The 17,449-nt window shown below is 35.9% G+C and overlaps 1 protein-coding gene across 8 annotated transcripts in view; it reads right to left on the bottom strand.

Annotated features, from left to right (window-relative positions):
* pcsk5.L (proprotein convertase subtilisin/kexin type 5 L homeolog) overlaps positions 1–17,449 on the bottom strand; it is a 237,696-nt gene that overhangs the window by 107,477 nt on the left and 112,770 nt on the right. For all 8 annotated transcript variants that reach the window (XM_018248748.2, XM_041582238.1, XM_041582244.1 and 5 more), the window contains 4 exon segments: positions 16,183–16,283; positions 9,135–9,238; positions 2,809–2,926; positions 888–1,076 (listed from right to left, as the gene is read on the bottom strand). In XM_018248748.2, the coding sequence (XP_018104237.1) occupies positions 888–1,076; positions 2,809–2,926; positions 9,135–9,238; positions 16,183–16,283 (512 nt within the window).

Below are 17,449 nucleotides of genomic sequence, written 5' to 3'. Positions count from 1 at the left end.
AACATTTGTAGGTATATAACACAAGGCATACTTCACAATGCAGTTCTCACTTTTGCTGGGGTCTCTATGCAATAAAACTTCTGAGCACAGAGAATTTTGTTTCATGTGCTTTATTGGAATATATTTGCCGTTGCAATTTTTACTGTGCCATTTTAGTAAGATTCAAACATTTCTGTTGGTTTAGGCAAATATTTTCCATGGGGATGCACCTAATCCACTATTTTTGGATTCAACTGAATCCTGGATGAAGGCTTTGGCTGAATCCCAAACCAAATTAGGGCAAGGCAGGGTTCAAAAGAACTATGCAGTGAAAAACAAATCTTCACTTTTCGTGTGACGAAAAGTTTACGCGATTTTTTGGTTGAATCCGAAATCTGCTGAAAAGGACCAAATCCAGCCCCAAGCCTGGATTCAATGCATCCCTGCTCTAATCATAGATGGCATCAATATACAGTGGGCCCAATCAAAAAATTTATTTCTGCATTTATATGGATAGATATAAATTAAAATGCGGAAAACATCATTATAACATTACTGATCAGCCTTTCACTTCCCACTTCCAAATGCTGGAGTATTAAAATAAACATTCAAATCAGATATCTAGTACAGGTATAAGTAATTCTAAAACAACTGGACTTGCTAAGTAATCATTGAATCAATCAAATTACTCAGCAAGTCCAGTTGTTTTAGAATTACTTATACTAGATATGCCATGACCTGGATGAATAAAAATCTTCATTTAATTTCATTGAAATGAGATGTGTATTTTTATTTAAACCCTAAAAATCTCAACCAAATGCAAAGTCAGTGTAAATAACTTTATATTAGTAATGCTAATAATTAAGCCCCAAACAGTTTCCAACATTTCTACAACACAAGGGACTCACCTGTTAGACAGCAACTGTGATCTTGTGCCTGATGGAGATGTCAGGTAAATTGCAAGGTCCCCTCGCCGTGGGTGCGTAATACTGACACGTACAACTACATGCTCCAAATAAACCACATGGTGATTTGTGTTATCAGCACAGCCAGTTGCTTTATATACTGAACGGACAACATTATCTGGCCGTATGGTCCTATGGAAAATTACACATTTAGCAGAAAGAATATTTTACACATAACAGATTAAAGAACAAGATTTCTCTTTAAAGGGATACTGTCATGGGAAAATTTTTTTTTTTCAAAATGAATCCATTAATAGTGCTGCTCCAGCAGAATTCTGCACTGAAATCAATTTCTCAAAAGAGCAAACAGATTTTTTTACATTTGATTTTGAAATCTGACATGGGGCTAGACATATTGTCAATTTCCCAGCTGCCCCAAGTCATGTGACTTGTGCTCTGATAAACTTCAATCACTTTTTACTGCTGTACTGCAAGTTAAGGTCCCCCTAGATGCAAAGATTTCTCTTGCCGAACGACCACTTTTAGCGAAGTCGACCAATCTTCCGAAATTATCGTGCGGTCAGTGGGATTCAAACTATCGAACATCTTACGATTTTTCGTCGGACATCTGTCAGGAAATTGATCGGCCAGGTTAAAAAATCTTTGTCAGTCCCAGTGCAATCTATCTATGTTTGCAGGGCCAAGCAGGCAGCTACCCTTTTTTTTCCTTGCAAATTGGTCTTTTTAGTTGATGGTCAATTTGGACGATCGTACGATCGTTCCAAGATAATCATGGTCTCACGATGACGATCGGATCTTTTAAAAATCTCAACATCTATGGCCAGCTTTAGAGTGATATCACCCCCCTCCCTTTTTCCCCCCAGCAGCCAAACAAAAGAACAATAGGAAGGTAACCAGATAACAGCTCCCCTAACACAAGATAGCAGCTGCCTGGTAGATCTAAGAACAACACTCAATAGTAAAAACCCATGTCCCACTGAGACACATTCAGTTACATCGAGAAGGAAAAACAGCAGCCTGCCAGAAACATTGCTCTGCTAAAGTGCAGGCACAAGTCACATGACTGGGGGCAGCTCAGAAATTGACAAAATCTCTAGCCCCATGTCAGATTTCAAAATTGAATATAAAAAAATCTATTTGCTCTTTTGAGAAATGGATTTCAGTGCAGAATTCTGCTGGAGTAGCACTATTAACTGATGCGTTTTGAAATAAAAACATGTTTTCCGATGACAGGATCCTATTAACAAACTAAAGCTCAATACAGAATTAGGCTATAATATATAATGTATAAATACACAATATCAAAGTCACAATATAAATCTTAATATACTGTAGTATTTCATTCAGGTTCACGTTAAAAATCAAATTTTAAGCCAGTGCATTCAGCATTAGAACTGTAATTGTAAAAAATTTTTTATGATTTTAGACAATTCCTAAACTTAGCTTCTAAAAAACAGCCCAGAGCTCTCTGTGCAGTGCCACTGAAATGCACAGGACAGTCTAAAAAGATCAGAAGATTGGGAGCTGCTTTGAACAACTTTGAAGGCATAGTTCTTTACTGTTACAGGACTGAGGAACCAATGGGCTAGTACAGTAAATTCAGTGTATAAAATGCATGGTTTCTAACAATATTTTTAAGCTTTAGTTCTCCTTAAAGCTAAGGAACTTCCAAATAACCTCATAAATTCAAATGTATTCAAACAAACCAACAAAACTGTTGCTCTTAATCTTTAAGCATAAAAATCGGGCAATAAAGACAACAGACTTAATACTTAATAGTTTAGAATTTGCTTCCATGCGATTTTTAGTTTATTTGAACCTGATGGTGGTGTCTAGGCAAAAGTAAAAACAGAATAGTTTTTTAACTAAATAAATTTAATCTTGCAAACATTTTAAACATTACTTGATCTGTCTGTCTGTGTTCTCCACGCATATGTGTTGTGTAGGGACCGTTGTCCATTTCTCTGCTTCTATCACCATGGCTTCTGCATCCATCAAACCAAATCCATACAGATGGCTCACTGTCAGAGAGAAAGAAAATTCTACCTTGAAAATATCAGCTTTAATATATTATTTTAGCAGATAAATGGTGAATAAAATTGTACATGGTAAAAAAAACAAAAACAAAGAAATGTTTAATGAAATGTGCCGGTTTTTCGAAACAGACATTAATGCTTCCATTTTTAGCACCTTTTATATAGAAAACCATAGAGGCCATACAATGAAACTGGAGTACAAAGCCAAAACAAAACTTAGAACACATAAAAAAGCTGGCAATTCACTTTTATAAAAAGAAAAATATATTACATTCATTAATGTTAGTATGCCAAATAACATTTCTGTTCCTATGTGCAACCTTTATCTGATTTGTCCTTGACAAAGGATCCTCATAGGAACTAAAACATTGTATCAAATAATGTGCTAAAATATTGCACATATTTTTAATATAAGCAAAGTGCTGAATACTTATATATATTATATGTACAAATATCTGTATTTATATCTATATTTATCTAGCTATCTATATATTTAGCTGGATTGGATGTGCAGCGGACTAACGTTGAATGGGGATTAGAGACTCCTTTATACAGATAATCATGAGCAATTAAGGGGTCAATGTGAGAGGATTACCAGTGGTGATGTCATGTCCTAGATGCAATTTCCTGTGCTGCTCTGTATAAACCCATGTGGACTAATGTTTGTAATTCTACTTGTGCCCTTGGCTTGAGAAAGGGGTCTGTGTAACCCGAAACTTCGCCCTTTGGGCTGTGGTATGATTTTCTACAATGTGCTATAATTTATACACAAATCTTTGAACCGGCACACCCTTGTAAAATATTTAGCTCTTTATTTATAATACATTGTATAAGAGTCCAAAGTTTCAGTCCTCATTAGGACCTTTCTCAAGGCAACCATGACTGTGACCCAATCACATTTATATACCCATAGTGAGTCAAACAATAGGTAGTGACATCAGAAATATGAAGTGACTACCACAGTAAAGCAAATAACAAACATTGCAAAGTGATTATTGCTATAAAGTGACCAGTTGCTCATAAAGACAGATTAAGACAGCAATTAAATTAATAGGAACATTAATAGAACATTAAGGTGATCATGTGCTTGTTAAAAATTATTATAGTATAAATGTACCATCATATTTATAATTTCATCAAGCCTATCCCATGTGTAGTGTATATATAACACATTATGTAAGTGCATATAGTAAGATATCAATAAAATCATGTTTTAACATAAAAAAAACAATTGCGCTGAGCAAACTAGTGCATCCAATACTTCTAATATGCTGTCCTGGCTGTTGGGGGCCTCCACTACTAATTTATCTATTGATCCAAGTAAAACACGATCTAATACTGAACATTTATCATAAATAGAAATCAATACAAAATCAACAATATATATATAATCACCCCTACCAAAACCATCAAAACTTAGATGTAATCTTGGACAAAACCATTCACAAGAAACAGTTCAAAGGTAATGAGCTATTCGGAGCTCTAGGAGTCACACAGTGACTGGCATAATAGAAGTGATATGTCCAAAATGCTTCTCTTGGGGGCAAAATACAGTCAATGTTCTTACCTCTCAGTAAATCTGAAATAAAATCAATGAGCATACATTTGAAAGAGAAAGCTGGATGTTTTGCTTGAAGCCAGTGTTGTGTCATTGGTTGCTTAGAGATGGCTTGCTTAACATCCTTTTTGGTTTCCTTCTTTGGTTTGGGATCAAGGGCCACTCAAATGGTGGCACGGTGCATACTGACTCCTCCTTCAATTAAAAGAGACTGACTGGATGAGTAAACTGCAAGAGCTAGTTGTGTATAGAAGTGACATACATGCCTTAAAGCACTCTAAATGTCTTCGAGTGCAGCACCATTATGGACTTTATAAAGAACATCCGGTAACACCTGTGATTTATTCACTACCATAGGTACATAAAAATCTGTTGCAACCTCCCAGTAGGCCCATTATATCAGCCAGGGGTTCACTAACTGAAAAATAGCTAAATATGTGAACTTGCTTTTACATCCACAGGTGAGGGAGTTGGGGTCCTATCTTCAGGATACTATGGATTTCCTGAAATTAATTCACAACATAGATTTACATAATATGGATTTCCTTTTTGTCACTATGGATGTCCCATAGTCTATATGCATGCATTCTGCATGAGGCCGGGATTCATGTTGTGAGGGATCACCTATGTAGTAATGCTGCTTATGATGGTCCACCGCAGAATTAATGATCTCACTTTAGGAATTCATATTGTATAATAACTACTTCAAATTTGAGAACAACTTTTTCTTACAACTAGCTGGGACCGCCATGGGCTCTAATGTAGCCCCCACATTTGCCAACATCTTTATGCACTGGTATGAAACACGCAATATATACAGTCACCCAATGTTTTGTAATGGTGGATAATTCAGGTGCTATACAGATCTTTTTTTCTTGTGGCATGGACCTGATGAGGATCTCATTACATTTGTGGATGACTCTAAAAATGGAACAGTAATGTTTAAAGTGCATAGGGATCCATGCAAAATAAACTTTTTGGATGTGACAGTGTATAAGGATACGGAGTTGCAGCAGCTGCACACAAATTTTTTGGAAAGGAATACTCTTTTACATTATAGCAGTCGCCACACGCAGCATCTTTTGAACTATTTACCCAGATGCTACGAGTGGTCCAGATGACAAGAATAGATGAGGAAAGGATTATGGCATTACAGACTATGGCGGGACAGTTTCTAGAGAGAAGGAATCCGGCTAAACTGATTATGGATTCTAAAATATGGGCCACTTGACAATCTTAAGAGGGTCAACAAGGGAGGATGTTAACAAAGATGATTCATTTTATTATGTAACTTCATAGTATACACATATGCCACTGTTAAAGAAATCTATATCTGACAGCGATTAATCATAAATCAATCCAATTTGGCTACAAGAGGAATAGAAATTTAAAGGAACAGTTCAGTGTAAAAATAAAAATTGGCTAAATAGATAGGCTATGCAAAATAAAAAATGCTTCTAATATAGTTAGTTTGTCTCTAACTCTGAGTTAGTTAGCGACTTGAAAGGGGGCCACATGGGACATAACTGTTCAGTGAGTTTGCAATTGATCCTTAGCATGCAATTCATATTCCAAAACAGTTTTGGCCCATGTGTACCCCCTCAAGTCACAGGGTAACCAATCAATGGAAACCAAGAAAGCTGAAAAGCAGGAAGCAGTTTTCCGGCTGTTATGTTAGACATCCAGTAACTCCAGCCTAACTAACTATATTAGAAACATTTTTTACTTTGCACAGTCTATCTATTTACTTAGTTTTTATTTTTACACTGAACAATTCCTTTAAAGGAACTCCTTTCCCCTACTGACCTGGTAAGCAAGTATGCTTCACAAGTAAAAGTGGGAAAGATGGGTGTGCAGCTACTGTACAAAATACAACTCTTTAATTATAGATGAAATGTTCTATCACCCCTACATGGGTAAGGCATACTCTATTAGACACAGACTTACATGAAAGTCTCAGAATGTTGTTCACATTATTAAGTGCCCGTGTGGGTTGCTTTTTTGTGGAAAAACATCCAGACAGTTGAAGGAGAGAATCAGTATGCACTGTGCCACCATTAGAGCGGCTCTTGAACCCAAACCAAAGAAGGAAACCAAAAAGGATGTTAAGCAAGACATGTCTAAGCAACCAGTGACACAACACTGGCTTCAAGCCAACCATCCAGCTTCCTCCTTCAAATGTATGTCCATTGATTTACCAAGAGGTGAGAACATTGATCTATTTTGCTCCCAAGAGAATCGTTTGGGACATATAAATTAAACTTTGTGACTCCTAGGGGCATAAATAACTCATTATCTTTATACTTTTTCTTGTAAATGGACTTGTCCAAGATTACATCTAAGTATTGATATTGGTAGGTGTTATTATATATATATATATATATATATATATATATATATCTAAATATATATATATATAGATAGATAGATGATAGATAGATAGATAGATAGATAGATATAGTTGATTTTGTATTGATGTCTATTTATGATTTATGTACAGTATTGGATAGTGTTTTACTTAGATGATGTGATCTGCATGTTGACATATCTTGCTGTGAAAGTGATATGCTATATCTGGCCTATATTTCTATCAATCAATAGATTAGTAGTGGGGGCCACCAACAGCCAGGACAGCATAGTAATAGTATTGGAAGCACTAGCTTACGCAGTGCAATTGTTTTTAATGTTGTAACATGATTTTATTGATATCTTACTATATGCACTTACATAATGTGTTCTACACGTGGGATATGCTTGATGAAAATATTAATATCATGGTATGCCACCCCTAATAATTTGTCACCCTAGGCCCAGGCCTTAAATCTGGGCCTGACTGTAATGGTTAAGCTGAGCTCAGGAGAGGTGGTTAGTAGAAAAAAAATAGGATTAGACAGCTAGAGTTTCTTTGGGAATCAGCAATGCTATCTCTTCATTGGTTGTTAAACTGGATGGGGTGTTTAGTAATCTGAGCATGCTCATTAGCCAACAGCAAAAGCAAATTCCTGAAGGAGGGGGCAGAGAAGGTTAGAGGAGGAAAAGGAATTATGTGATTAAGGGTATGCTGCAGCCTTACTGTTAACATTTTAACAACCACAGTGACAGTTATCTTAAGATTTCAAAGAGGCTGTTTGCTGAATACACTTCTTTTGATTCTTCACAAAAAATCTTGGTATTGCTGGTCTTTTTTTGTACTATATATGTACCATAGGAGGATAAAATAGACGTATACAGTGTCCACGATTAGTGCAATTATACACAAGTTCAGCTATATTATGGAGTAAGGCCACAGAGAAAAAGTATAGGCCTTCAGCATGCTTTTAAATAAATTTTTTATTTAAAAGGACTGGTTTAAGAATATGTTTCCATTAAAAATTCAAGTTTTCAAGGGTATTTTTGACTCAAAAAATAAATTTTTTGAGATGTATTATACCCCAACCCTGGAAATAGCTTGAATCTGAAAAACACTGAGGTCATGTAGGAGTCAAGATGTTAGCCTTGATGTTTGAGTTTTTTTCTGTGGGTTTCATTTGAAAACTCAATCAAGTTTTTTTTTTTGCTGAAAACTCGGTCAAATTCTGCTTGAATGAGTTTTTTCCATTCAAGTTTTTTTGATAAATAACCCCATAATGAATGGATTTTTTTTTTTGCGCAACTGATTAGAGGGTCATTTGTGGGCCAACAACCCATTTGTGGGCCAACAACCCATTGTCCCCCATGTATTTATTGACATTTGTTTATAAAGTCAAACAACAGATTTAGATTTCACTATTCTTATATCCTTGCGGTCTATTACAATTGCCACAAAGGCATCTGATCCATGCAGAATGTGTTGTGTTTCCTTTCATAATGATAAATAACATGCCAATGATAAACACTTTTTATAAAAAGGAAATAACTTAACCACATTAAAGTGAAGCATCTGTGCTAAATTTGCATACACAGAACAGTCAGTAAAACATATTTAATTAAACGCTGATACATTTATTGCTTAACTCCATTTGAATTCTTTAAAGCTTTCTCTGTATATTAGCTTTCCTATAATTCTAATAATTTTCTAAAGACATATCTTTAGAGGTTTTAAAATCAAAGAACCAATGTATCACAAAAATATCTCATCTTAGTAACTACATGACAGATCTTCCGGACTAATAAGGGGTGTAATGATTTGGACTGGACATGAGCACAAAGCAGTATATAGGAGGACTGGGTGGAAACATTATACTAGAAATGCTGTTGTTATGTGTCAAAAAAGTCAATAGTAAAGGGCCTTTATTGCCTGCAAATAAATGGGGAATCGCAATAAAAAAATGTTCTTAACCTTTTATTCATCAGAGATAGTTTCTGAGAATGCTTTCAGGGAAATAGGAGAAGTACTGAAACTAATATGTAGCTTTGATTGGTTAAAATGTAAATTCAAGATGGCAGCTGTAGAGTGAAACTAAATGGAAAAAGAAGGGCAACGAATCAGATGTCTAACCTTGTTTTTAGCTAAAGGTCCTGACATTGTGGGTCACTGTTTAATAAAGCAAAACCACTGAAAATGTGGTTGAGATTGATTTGATACAAAGAACAATATAAGCACTTGAGTTTCATCTGGATGGATCAATAATCATAATAACATAATTTAGACGTTACCCTTGTATCCTGCAGCATTTGTCTTCCAGTCTGGTGCATTCAGGTGTCGCTGGCGAGAGGTCCTAACAATAATGTGCTGTACATCTCTCCACGTTAAAAATGGACTGCAGAGAGAAAAAAATCACAGCAAAGGCATTTCTTAGTAATTTAGGCAGCTAAAATAGTGTAGCTTACTCCTGCAGCTTTTCAAATTCTGTTGCCTCAGCTGAAACCCTGGACATCATCTGCTACATAATCAAACCTTTAAGTAGGACACATTTAATTTGAAGCCTACATATTAGATTTTCTTTTCTACCTGCAGGTGCTTATTAGCATATAAAGCAGAGAACTCCTGTTAATGTTTTCAAAGTTGTTCTCAAAGCAGCCATGTATTATACTGCATAGGGATTTCTGCTTTACCCTCTCTGATATACTTAATTTACATCTACATCCTTATCGGAATCATTTGTACGTCAAAGGCTTCCATGTGTTTATTAGGAAACAAATTAACTTTATACAAGGGCATTATCACACTGTGAAGGAACCTTGCTCATATCAAAAGAAAATGGGTAACAGCAATAGTCAGTGAGAATGTAATTTTAAAATTACTGACCAAGAATCCTTGGATACATTTTGAGTAAAACAAAAGAAAAATCCAGAATCAAATGCATTTATGTCAAGGGGTACAGCACAATGTGGGGTTATAGTGAAAGGGCAACGGTTTGCTTTGATTCAGTATGCCATAGCAAGCAATCAGCAATTAAAGAACAATGAGAGGGTTAATCAGGATAGGTGTCAATTTGTTAGGAACCCCACCTGATAAGTAAAATCATATCCCAGGCTGACACCAGTGAAATGTACTATTTTATTGAGCAGGACACCACCATCTTGTTTCTTGTCCGAAGGATCCCTTATGGCTGCTCTGGGGGTTGTGAATGTTAAGCAGAGTAAGAGTTTGAATTTTACTGCTCATGTGTTCTGCACAGGGCAGCCACAAGACATCCATGCAACAAGGGACAAGATGACTGTTTAGGACTCTTAATAGTACCACAGGGTTTTCATTTAGTGATTATAATAATTGGAGTGTATCTAGCAAATTGCTACTTTCCCTCCAGTGATTAACCCTTTCCATTTATGTTTAAGCTTTTCTAGTCTAGCTCATTGGAAATACAAATCTGATTGACTACAATAGTTTATTGGAGCAAAGTCAAGAGTTGCCTATGGCCCCAAAGCCTCTGTTTCAGCTCAGGCATTTGCACCCTGGTGTTAGAAGGTGTACTAAAAGGTGGACAGTTAGCCCCAGGTGGTCTACTGCAGCTGTAATATGGAAAACAAAACCGTTAGGGCAATGGCACAGGCAGTAATTAATTGCTTGGCAAGTTTCATGCTATTTCGCCAGACTGTCGAATGTCGAATGTTTTTTTGCATGTAGCAATCCCTGTACTTGCAAATAAAACGGTTTTTTTAACAAATTGCTGCTCGTGTCACTGCCCTTAAAGTCTAATGTATTATCAGGTGCAAAGTTCTTATAACCTACCGTAGTTATCTATTACTGATCAGCGATTTGATAGCAAACACCCAGATAGTTAGTTGCTATAGTATGACCTTCACCAATCATTGTTCCCATTATAACACTATAGCTCCATACTTACGCTAGGAGCTTTTTTAATAAATGAAGGGGGGAGGAATACCCAATTTAAGACATCTACAAAGAATTAATGCATTTCAAACATCAGATGTCTGCAGCACAAATCATACTCTCTTCTATTAAAGACTGTGAAAAACATTTACCTCTGGGCAAGGTGAGATATGGTACTGTGAATAAAACATCTTTCAAAAAGATCTTCCAAATGCAATTACCTCTAAACCATGCATCTCTTAGAAATAGCAGATCCCCCTTAATTCAATCACCAGCAACATATCTGTTCTGCCAAATGCATTTTCATTCTTATTTTGACTTTTGCCTTTTCAATTTTTGAAGAGTAAAAACACACACACACACACACACACACACACACACATGCGCACATACACATGCACAGACACACATGCACAGACACACATGCACAGACACACATGCACAGACACACATGCACAGACACACATGCACAGACACACCGCTAAATAGAAATATATACCCCTCTTGTAAAAAAAATGGACTAATTTAAAAATGAACAACTGGGGACATATCCAAGAATCACAGGATAAAATCCTTTGAGTACTTAAAGAATAAGTTGCTTTAATACATTTCCCTCATTTTACATTTTCCAGGAATGTACACTATTTTTGCCCAGCCCCTGTGAAAAACATAACATGGGGGTTCTACCGTAATTTCTAACAGCTACAGATTAGGTCTTCAAAAAGTTCAGTGGTACTTGTGGCAAACACATTACTTATATTTTCTATTTCTGTACTGAGTTAGCAAGGTTAAAGCTGTCAACAGGGTTCACCAAACTCACAAAGTCTTCTCATATACAATCAATCAGATAACAGTTGCTCACTGTTTGATACTGTTTGAAGTTTCTGTGCACTTTTTTAATTTTGTACAGTTTTCACTTAAAGGAGAAGGAAAGGTTAAAACTATGTAAGCTTTATCAGAAAGGTCCACCTAAATATACCAGTAAACACTCAAAGTCATGCTGCTCGGATTCCTCTATCAAAAGAAACACCACATTTCTTTCCTTCTATTGTGTATACATGGGCTTCTGTATCAGACTTCCTGCCTTCAGCTTAAACCTCCTTGCCCCGGGGCTTGAGCATGCTCAGTTTGCTCCTCTTCCACCCCCCTCCCTTCTCTGCCATCTCCTTTAAATAGTTAAACCCACACCAAATGGAATGGATAAGCAATTCTTTAATATATTCTCTATATTGGCCATGTCTGTAAACATGTAAAGCCTTTTTTCTGTTAAGGTTTGAGAAATAAATTTCATTCAGAGTGCCTTATTATGGCTGTCATAGATAAAACAACATTCATGCAACACTAGATATATTAGTACAAAAAAATAAAACCATTTGAATATCATACACTTTCTTCAAGGTGACCTTGTAATTTCGAATTGGCATTTCATTATTGTTTTATTTTGGAGTCTTTTAGCACCCCAGGGGTATCCTTATAAAAATCCTTTTATAAAAATATAATTGACAGTTACCTATGGGGCTGCAGCCACAGGACATATTCCTTTGTGAATCCAAATAAAAATCAATGCAAATTGAGTAATTCTCAGTCTTTATGTGCAATGTCAACCCTTTCAGAGAGTGCACATGGCATGTTTCTCACACAATGTTTTTATTCATGTCCATTTTCCTGTGTTTGGATAATAATGCAGTTCCACACCAATTAAAGCAGAGTTCTTTAAGTAACCCTATTTGACCCGCAATAAATGGAAAGAACAGCTACTAGCTTTCATCTCTTTCATCTCTCATCCCAATATTAATGCGAGCAGTCACAGACTTAATTCATTTCCTGCTGAAATACACACAGGCATTGCAGAAGTTACTCATACATTGTGAACACATTAAAAAGATTTTCACTGCATATAAACACAAACCCACCCATGCACATGTTCACAGCAATTAGTAGTTAGGACAAAAAAAGAATTCAAGATAATAAAGGAACACAATGATTGCTTAATAATTCCTTTTTTTTTGGCATAATGGTTTGACTGAGCTACCATTTTGCTGATTTCCTTACTCCTTCATTTAAAGGGAACATTTAACAATTATAATTTTATTTTGCTGTTCATTACCACTGTCTAAATATTTCCATGTGGTGGGCCAGTTTGCATACTACATGTTCAGTGGCCAGATTATATAAAAATTTTGATATCTTGCACAGCAGTCTATGGAGGCCATAAGAAAAATAGGGCATAAAGAGGGTCACATGTAGTTTGCAGGCCTGCTCCTGGAGAGCCCTGCTATCAAGCATGAGAAAATAGTTTTCTCTGCAGGTTGGGTTGCCTGGGATACTTTCCTCCCACATTCCAACAACTGTGTTTTGTAAATTTGACAAGAACATTTAGGACATTTAGGCCAAGGGCACATGGAGTGTTGGCTCTGCTGCTCTCAGCTGGCATTTTTTCTGCAGGCAGAGAGAAGTGGATTTGCTCCCTCCACAGCTCAGTTTATCAGCACAGAAAGGTACAGCTTCTGTTTGAGTTCAGGTACACAGAGCAGAGGTCGGGCAAAATAATGCCTGCTTTTGCATTTTCCAGGCAAACTCTGCTTCACTCTGCTCCATGTACCTGCACTCAAGATAGAATAAGTGCAGGCTGAGAGCAGCAGAGCCAATGTTCTGTCGGCCCTTAGCCTTACAACTACTCTGGATCTGTTGTGAAGTTCCAAGGTTGAATAAAATAGCTTACCTCTGATTATATAATATACCACAGAAGAGTTTTTATTTTTAAAAATAGACAATATTAATCTGTTGGCATTGAAACATAAACAGGACTGCAAGAAAGACATCAATAGGTAACTCAAACAAAACTATACATACAATACTTTATGGTATTGTTAATTATGTAGCACTCTAGCACTAGGATTCAGGACAAAAACACAACAAAACTGTTGGTTGAGAAACAAAATAGAATTAAACTGAGGACTGGTTTTGTATGCACACACATAATTCCCCACTTACATAAAACCAATAACAGCTCAGGATGACCTTTAAAATATTAGAGGGGGCATTTTCTATCATATTTTTGGCTCAGAGGTAACAACACAAAAATATAAAATTCTTTCTGTCAAGCATACAGTTCACAAGTCAGGCTTCTACTCAATGTCATCTGAGCACTAAGCCGACTTTCCTTCTACATGCAGTCAATGTGACAGAAAGTCTGGGTAACTGCCAACTTAAAACTTTTGATAACAAATATTGTCTTTGACTCCACTATTTAGTCACTGCTGTACGGGGTTGACAAAACACCATCTTGTCATTTCAATATCTTTCACAGGCACTGACAAAATTATCAGCAGGTGGTGAAATATTGACAATATCATCACTTCTTTTGCCCAAAGAAAGTTGTTTATACTCTAAAACAAATATATGCACAGATCTAGGGAACAAATCTGATGGATATTTTGGTTGACACTGTAATTGATCCAAGTCTTGTTGAAGTTGAAGATTTATAACTATTCAGTCATCACTGCACACAGGAATCTAACACAGATATTTACTGCTTTTATTTCCCATATTATGACCATGATTAACCCTGCTACATATTTCTAATGCACTCTGAGCCCTGAAGCAAAATAACCCCATGATATGAGTATAATTATTATACGCTTAGCTTTCTATTATGCTTCCCTGATTCTTTTTTCTGCCTGATTCTTTTGCCTTCTGACTAATTGACCTCCTTCCTACTGGAAACACATTATTTCTCTTTGCTGCAAAAATACACAGCAATAACACAGAGAGAAGCATGCTTCAAAAGAACCTTGTCCGCCTCTTCCATTAATAGGAGCAATGTCTACTCTGCTGCTGTGTTCTCAAAGGCTCAGAGCACTTGCCTAAAACACTTGTGGTTTGGACTCTGCTTTTGAGGTAAATGGAAGTCAGATGAATTTCAAGATCCTATATACACAGAAAAGCCCCCATTGACAATAACTAGTTTTGGCTGGTACATAGGGAGTCAATTTGCAGTAAGATTTTCACAGACTTTAAGGGGTTAAAAGCCAGGCATTCTCAGCAAGTTATTAACGCTATTTGCTCAGGCATAAACAAAAGTACACAAATGGTATAAATTTGTATAATTGTATAATAAATTTGTATAGTTCAACAAAAACTGCCACAACAGTTGGAAATACACACCTGGATCAGCAAACTAGTGTGAGAGGGGTATAGGAGAAGCTGCATTATGAGCATGTTAAGTATTAATGTTAAGTGTACAGCAGCCCTAAATGACATTTTATAGTGGGTTCCATTTTTTTTTTGTATTCTGCATACCCTAAATGTCTTGGCAACTGACAACGCTGTTTTTGTACCAGTGACTGTATATGCACTTTTTCTTTTTTTTTTTAAATCCATCAACAAATTATATCAATCTTTAGAAGTAGAAGTGTTTTTGTCAGATAAAAAGTAAAACATATGTCATTTTGCAAATGATATCTGTAATTTTTGTAAAATACATGTAGGAAACCAGTCTCCTATTAATTGCTTTAATGACACACACATATTAATCAGTTTCCTATATTTTTAAATATAGGAAACAAAAAAAATATAGAAAGAATATAGAAATAAAAAAAACAAAAACACACACACTTATAATATACATATATGTGTGTGTTATAATAATGTAAATATATATATATATATATATATATATGTGTGGGGTAGTTTGTAACACTCCAATAAAAGATATTTATTTACCACGATACCCGTGAGTGCTCCTAACTGTATCTATTTGCTTCCTTTTGAGGAGCACCCGGGATTTGATCAATCGATGGTGAGTGCCGGTGAATAATATGACTATATATATGAGAATATATATATATATATATATATATATATATATATATATATATATATATAATATATATATATATATATATATATATATATATATATATACACACACACACACACAACATAAAAAACACGAGCTATGGGATTTAACAAGGATATAGGATTATGTTCTTAAAACACAACAGAAATATTATTAAACACAACAGAAATATTATTGATGCAAAATTGCAAAGAAACTAATTTGTTCTGTCAAACACTGCTAGGTACAGTTGTCTCTCTAAGGTAGATTCGGTTCGGGATTCGGCCTTTTTCAGCAGGATTCGGATTCTGCCGAATCCTTCTGCCCAGCCGAACCGAATAAGATTCCTAATTTGCATATGCATATTAGGGGCGGGAGGCAAATCGCGTGACTTTTTGTCACAAAACAAGGAAGTAAAAATGTGTTCCCCTTCCCACCCCTAATTAGCATATGCAAATTATGGTTCAGATTCGGTTCGGTATTCAGCCGAATCTTTCGCGAAGGATTCGGGGGTTCGGCCGAATCCAAAATAGTGGATTCGGTGCATCCCTACTCATTACTGTTTTAAATTCTCGAAGATCAATACTCACTTTGCTTCTAGTGCAAGAGCTATGATTCCTGCAGCCATTGGAGCTGATGCAGATGTTCCTGTATGGCTGTCTGTGCATCGTTGTCGGAGATCTGTTGTGATCTGTAACAAATTGGGGATGTGCTCATTTTCCAATAAACCAATTTGAATCAAATTACAAAATACATAAATCGCATACAGTGCTTCAACACATATATTTATTGGGCAGAGTTGAAATAAAATTACCAGTCCACTGAGAAGCCTTCTGTAAATGAGCTACTTCTTATCTCAAAACCTAAAAAGGGTTGCAGATGGGGGAAATTAAGGAATCGTTTATTCAGAGACTCTTAGTGAACTGCTTATTTGTTTTGACTGTGCTCATCAGAACAGGAAATACATTTTAGTTCTAGTATTCGCCCTGTTTACTGCATGAAATAATAAAAAAACAAATTACTTAATTTTATCACCAGGTCAGCACAAGCCATATTATTTATAGAACCAATTAATATGGATATGTTTTGTAGGAAGGTAGATAGGTTGTATACCTTATGAAAAAGTCACCTAGAAATTATTTTTAAACAATGGCTTCTTATTTGTATATATTTCATAAGCAACAAAATAAGCAATTCACTCAAAAATTCTACATCATAAATATCCACTGATCCAATGCAAGACAAAACTGCTTTTAATAGCAATACATATACAAATAACTTAAAAACCATAGAAATGTAATTTGTAATGAAGTTATATTGCAAGGTTGCTTAGAATTATGTTTCATTTTATTAGGCATAAAATATTTTTTGGGTTGACATTACCTTTCATATTCTTTTTATTATTAATACCATTATTATTATTACTATTTTACCAGAAAAGCATTAAAAGCATTACCGTATATACTAAAGTATAAGCCGTCCCGAGTATAAGCCGAGGTACCTAATTTTACCTCCAAAAACTGGGAAAGCTTATTGACTCGAGTATAAGCCTAGGGTGAGAAATGCAGCAGCTTCTGGTAAGTTTCAATCAAAAAATTGAGGGTTTCTGCTCCCATTGGAGGTCCCGGCATCTCGTTTTTGGATGCCGGCGACCATTCTTGGAGACTATTCTTAGGCGCCGGCGACTATTCTTAGGCACCATAGTCGCTGGCGACTATTCTTAGGTGCCGACGACTACTCTCAGGCCAACCTGTTAACCTAACCAATAACCTTCTGTGTGGTACTGTATCAAATGTGGAGTCGAGGTTCCTGCTCACTTTCTCATAAAAGGCAATACAGTCTTTGGCAAGGCAACAC

Source organism: Xenopus laevis, chromosome 1L (assembly GCF_017654675.1).
Source record: "Xenopus laevis strain J_2021 chromosome 1L, Xenopus_laevis_v10.1, whole genome shotgun sequence".
In the NCBI taxonomy this organism is placed as follows: Eukaryota; Metazoa; Chordata; class Amphibia; order Anura; family Pipidae; genus Xenopus; species Xenopus laevis.
Note: the sequence above shows the minus strand (reverse complement) of the source record. Positions and strands in the feature narration are given on the sequence as shown.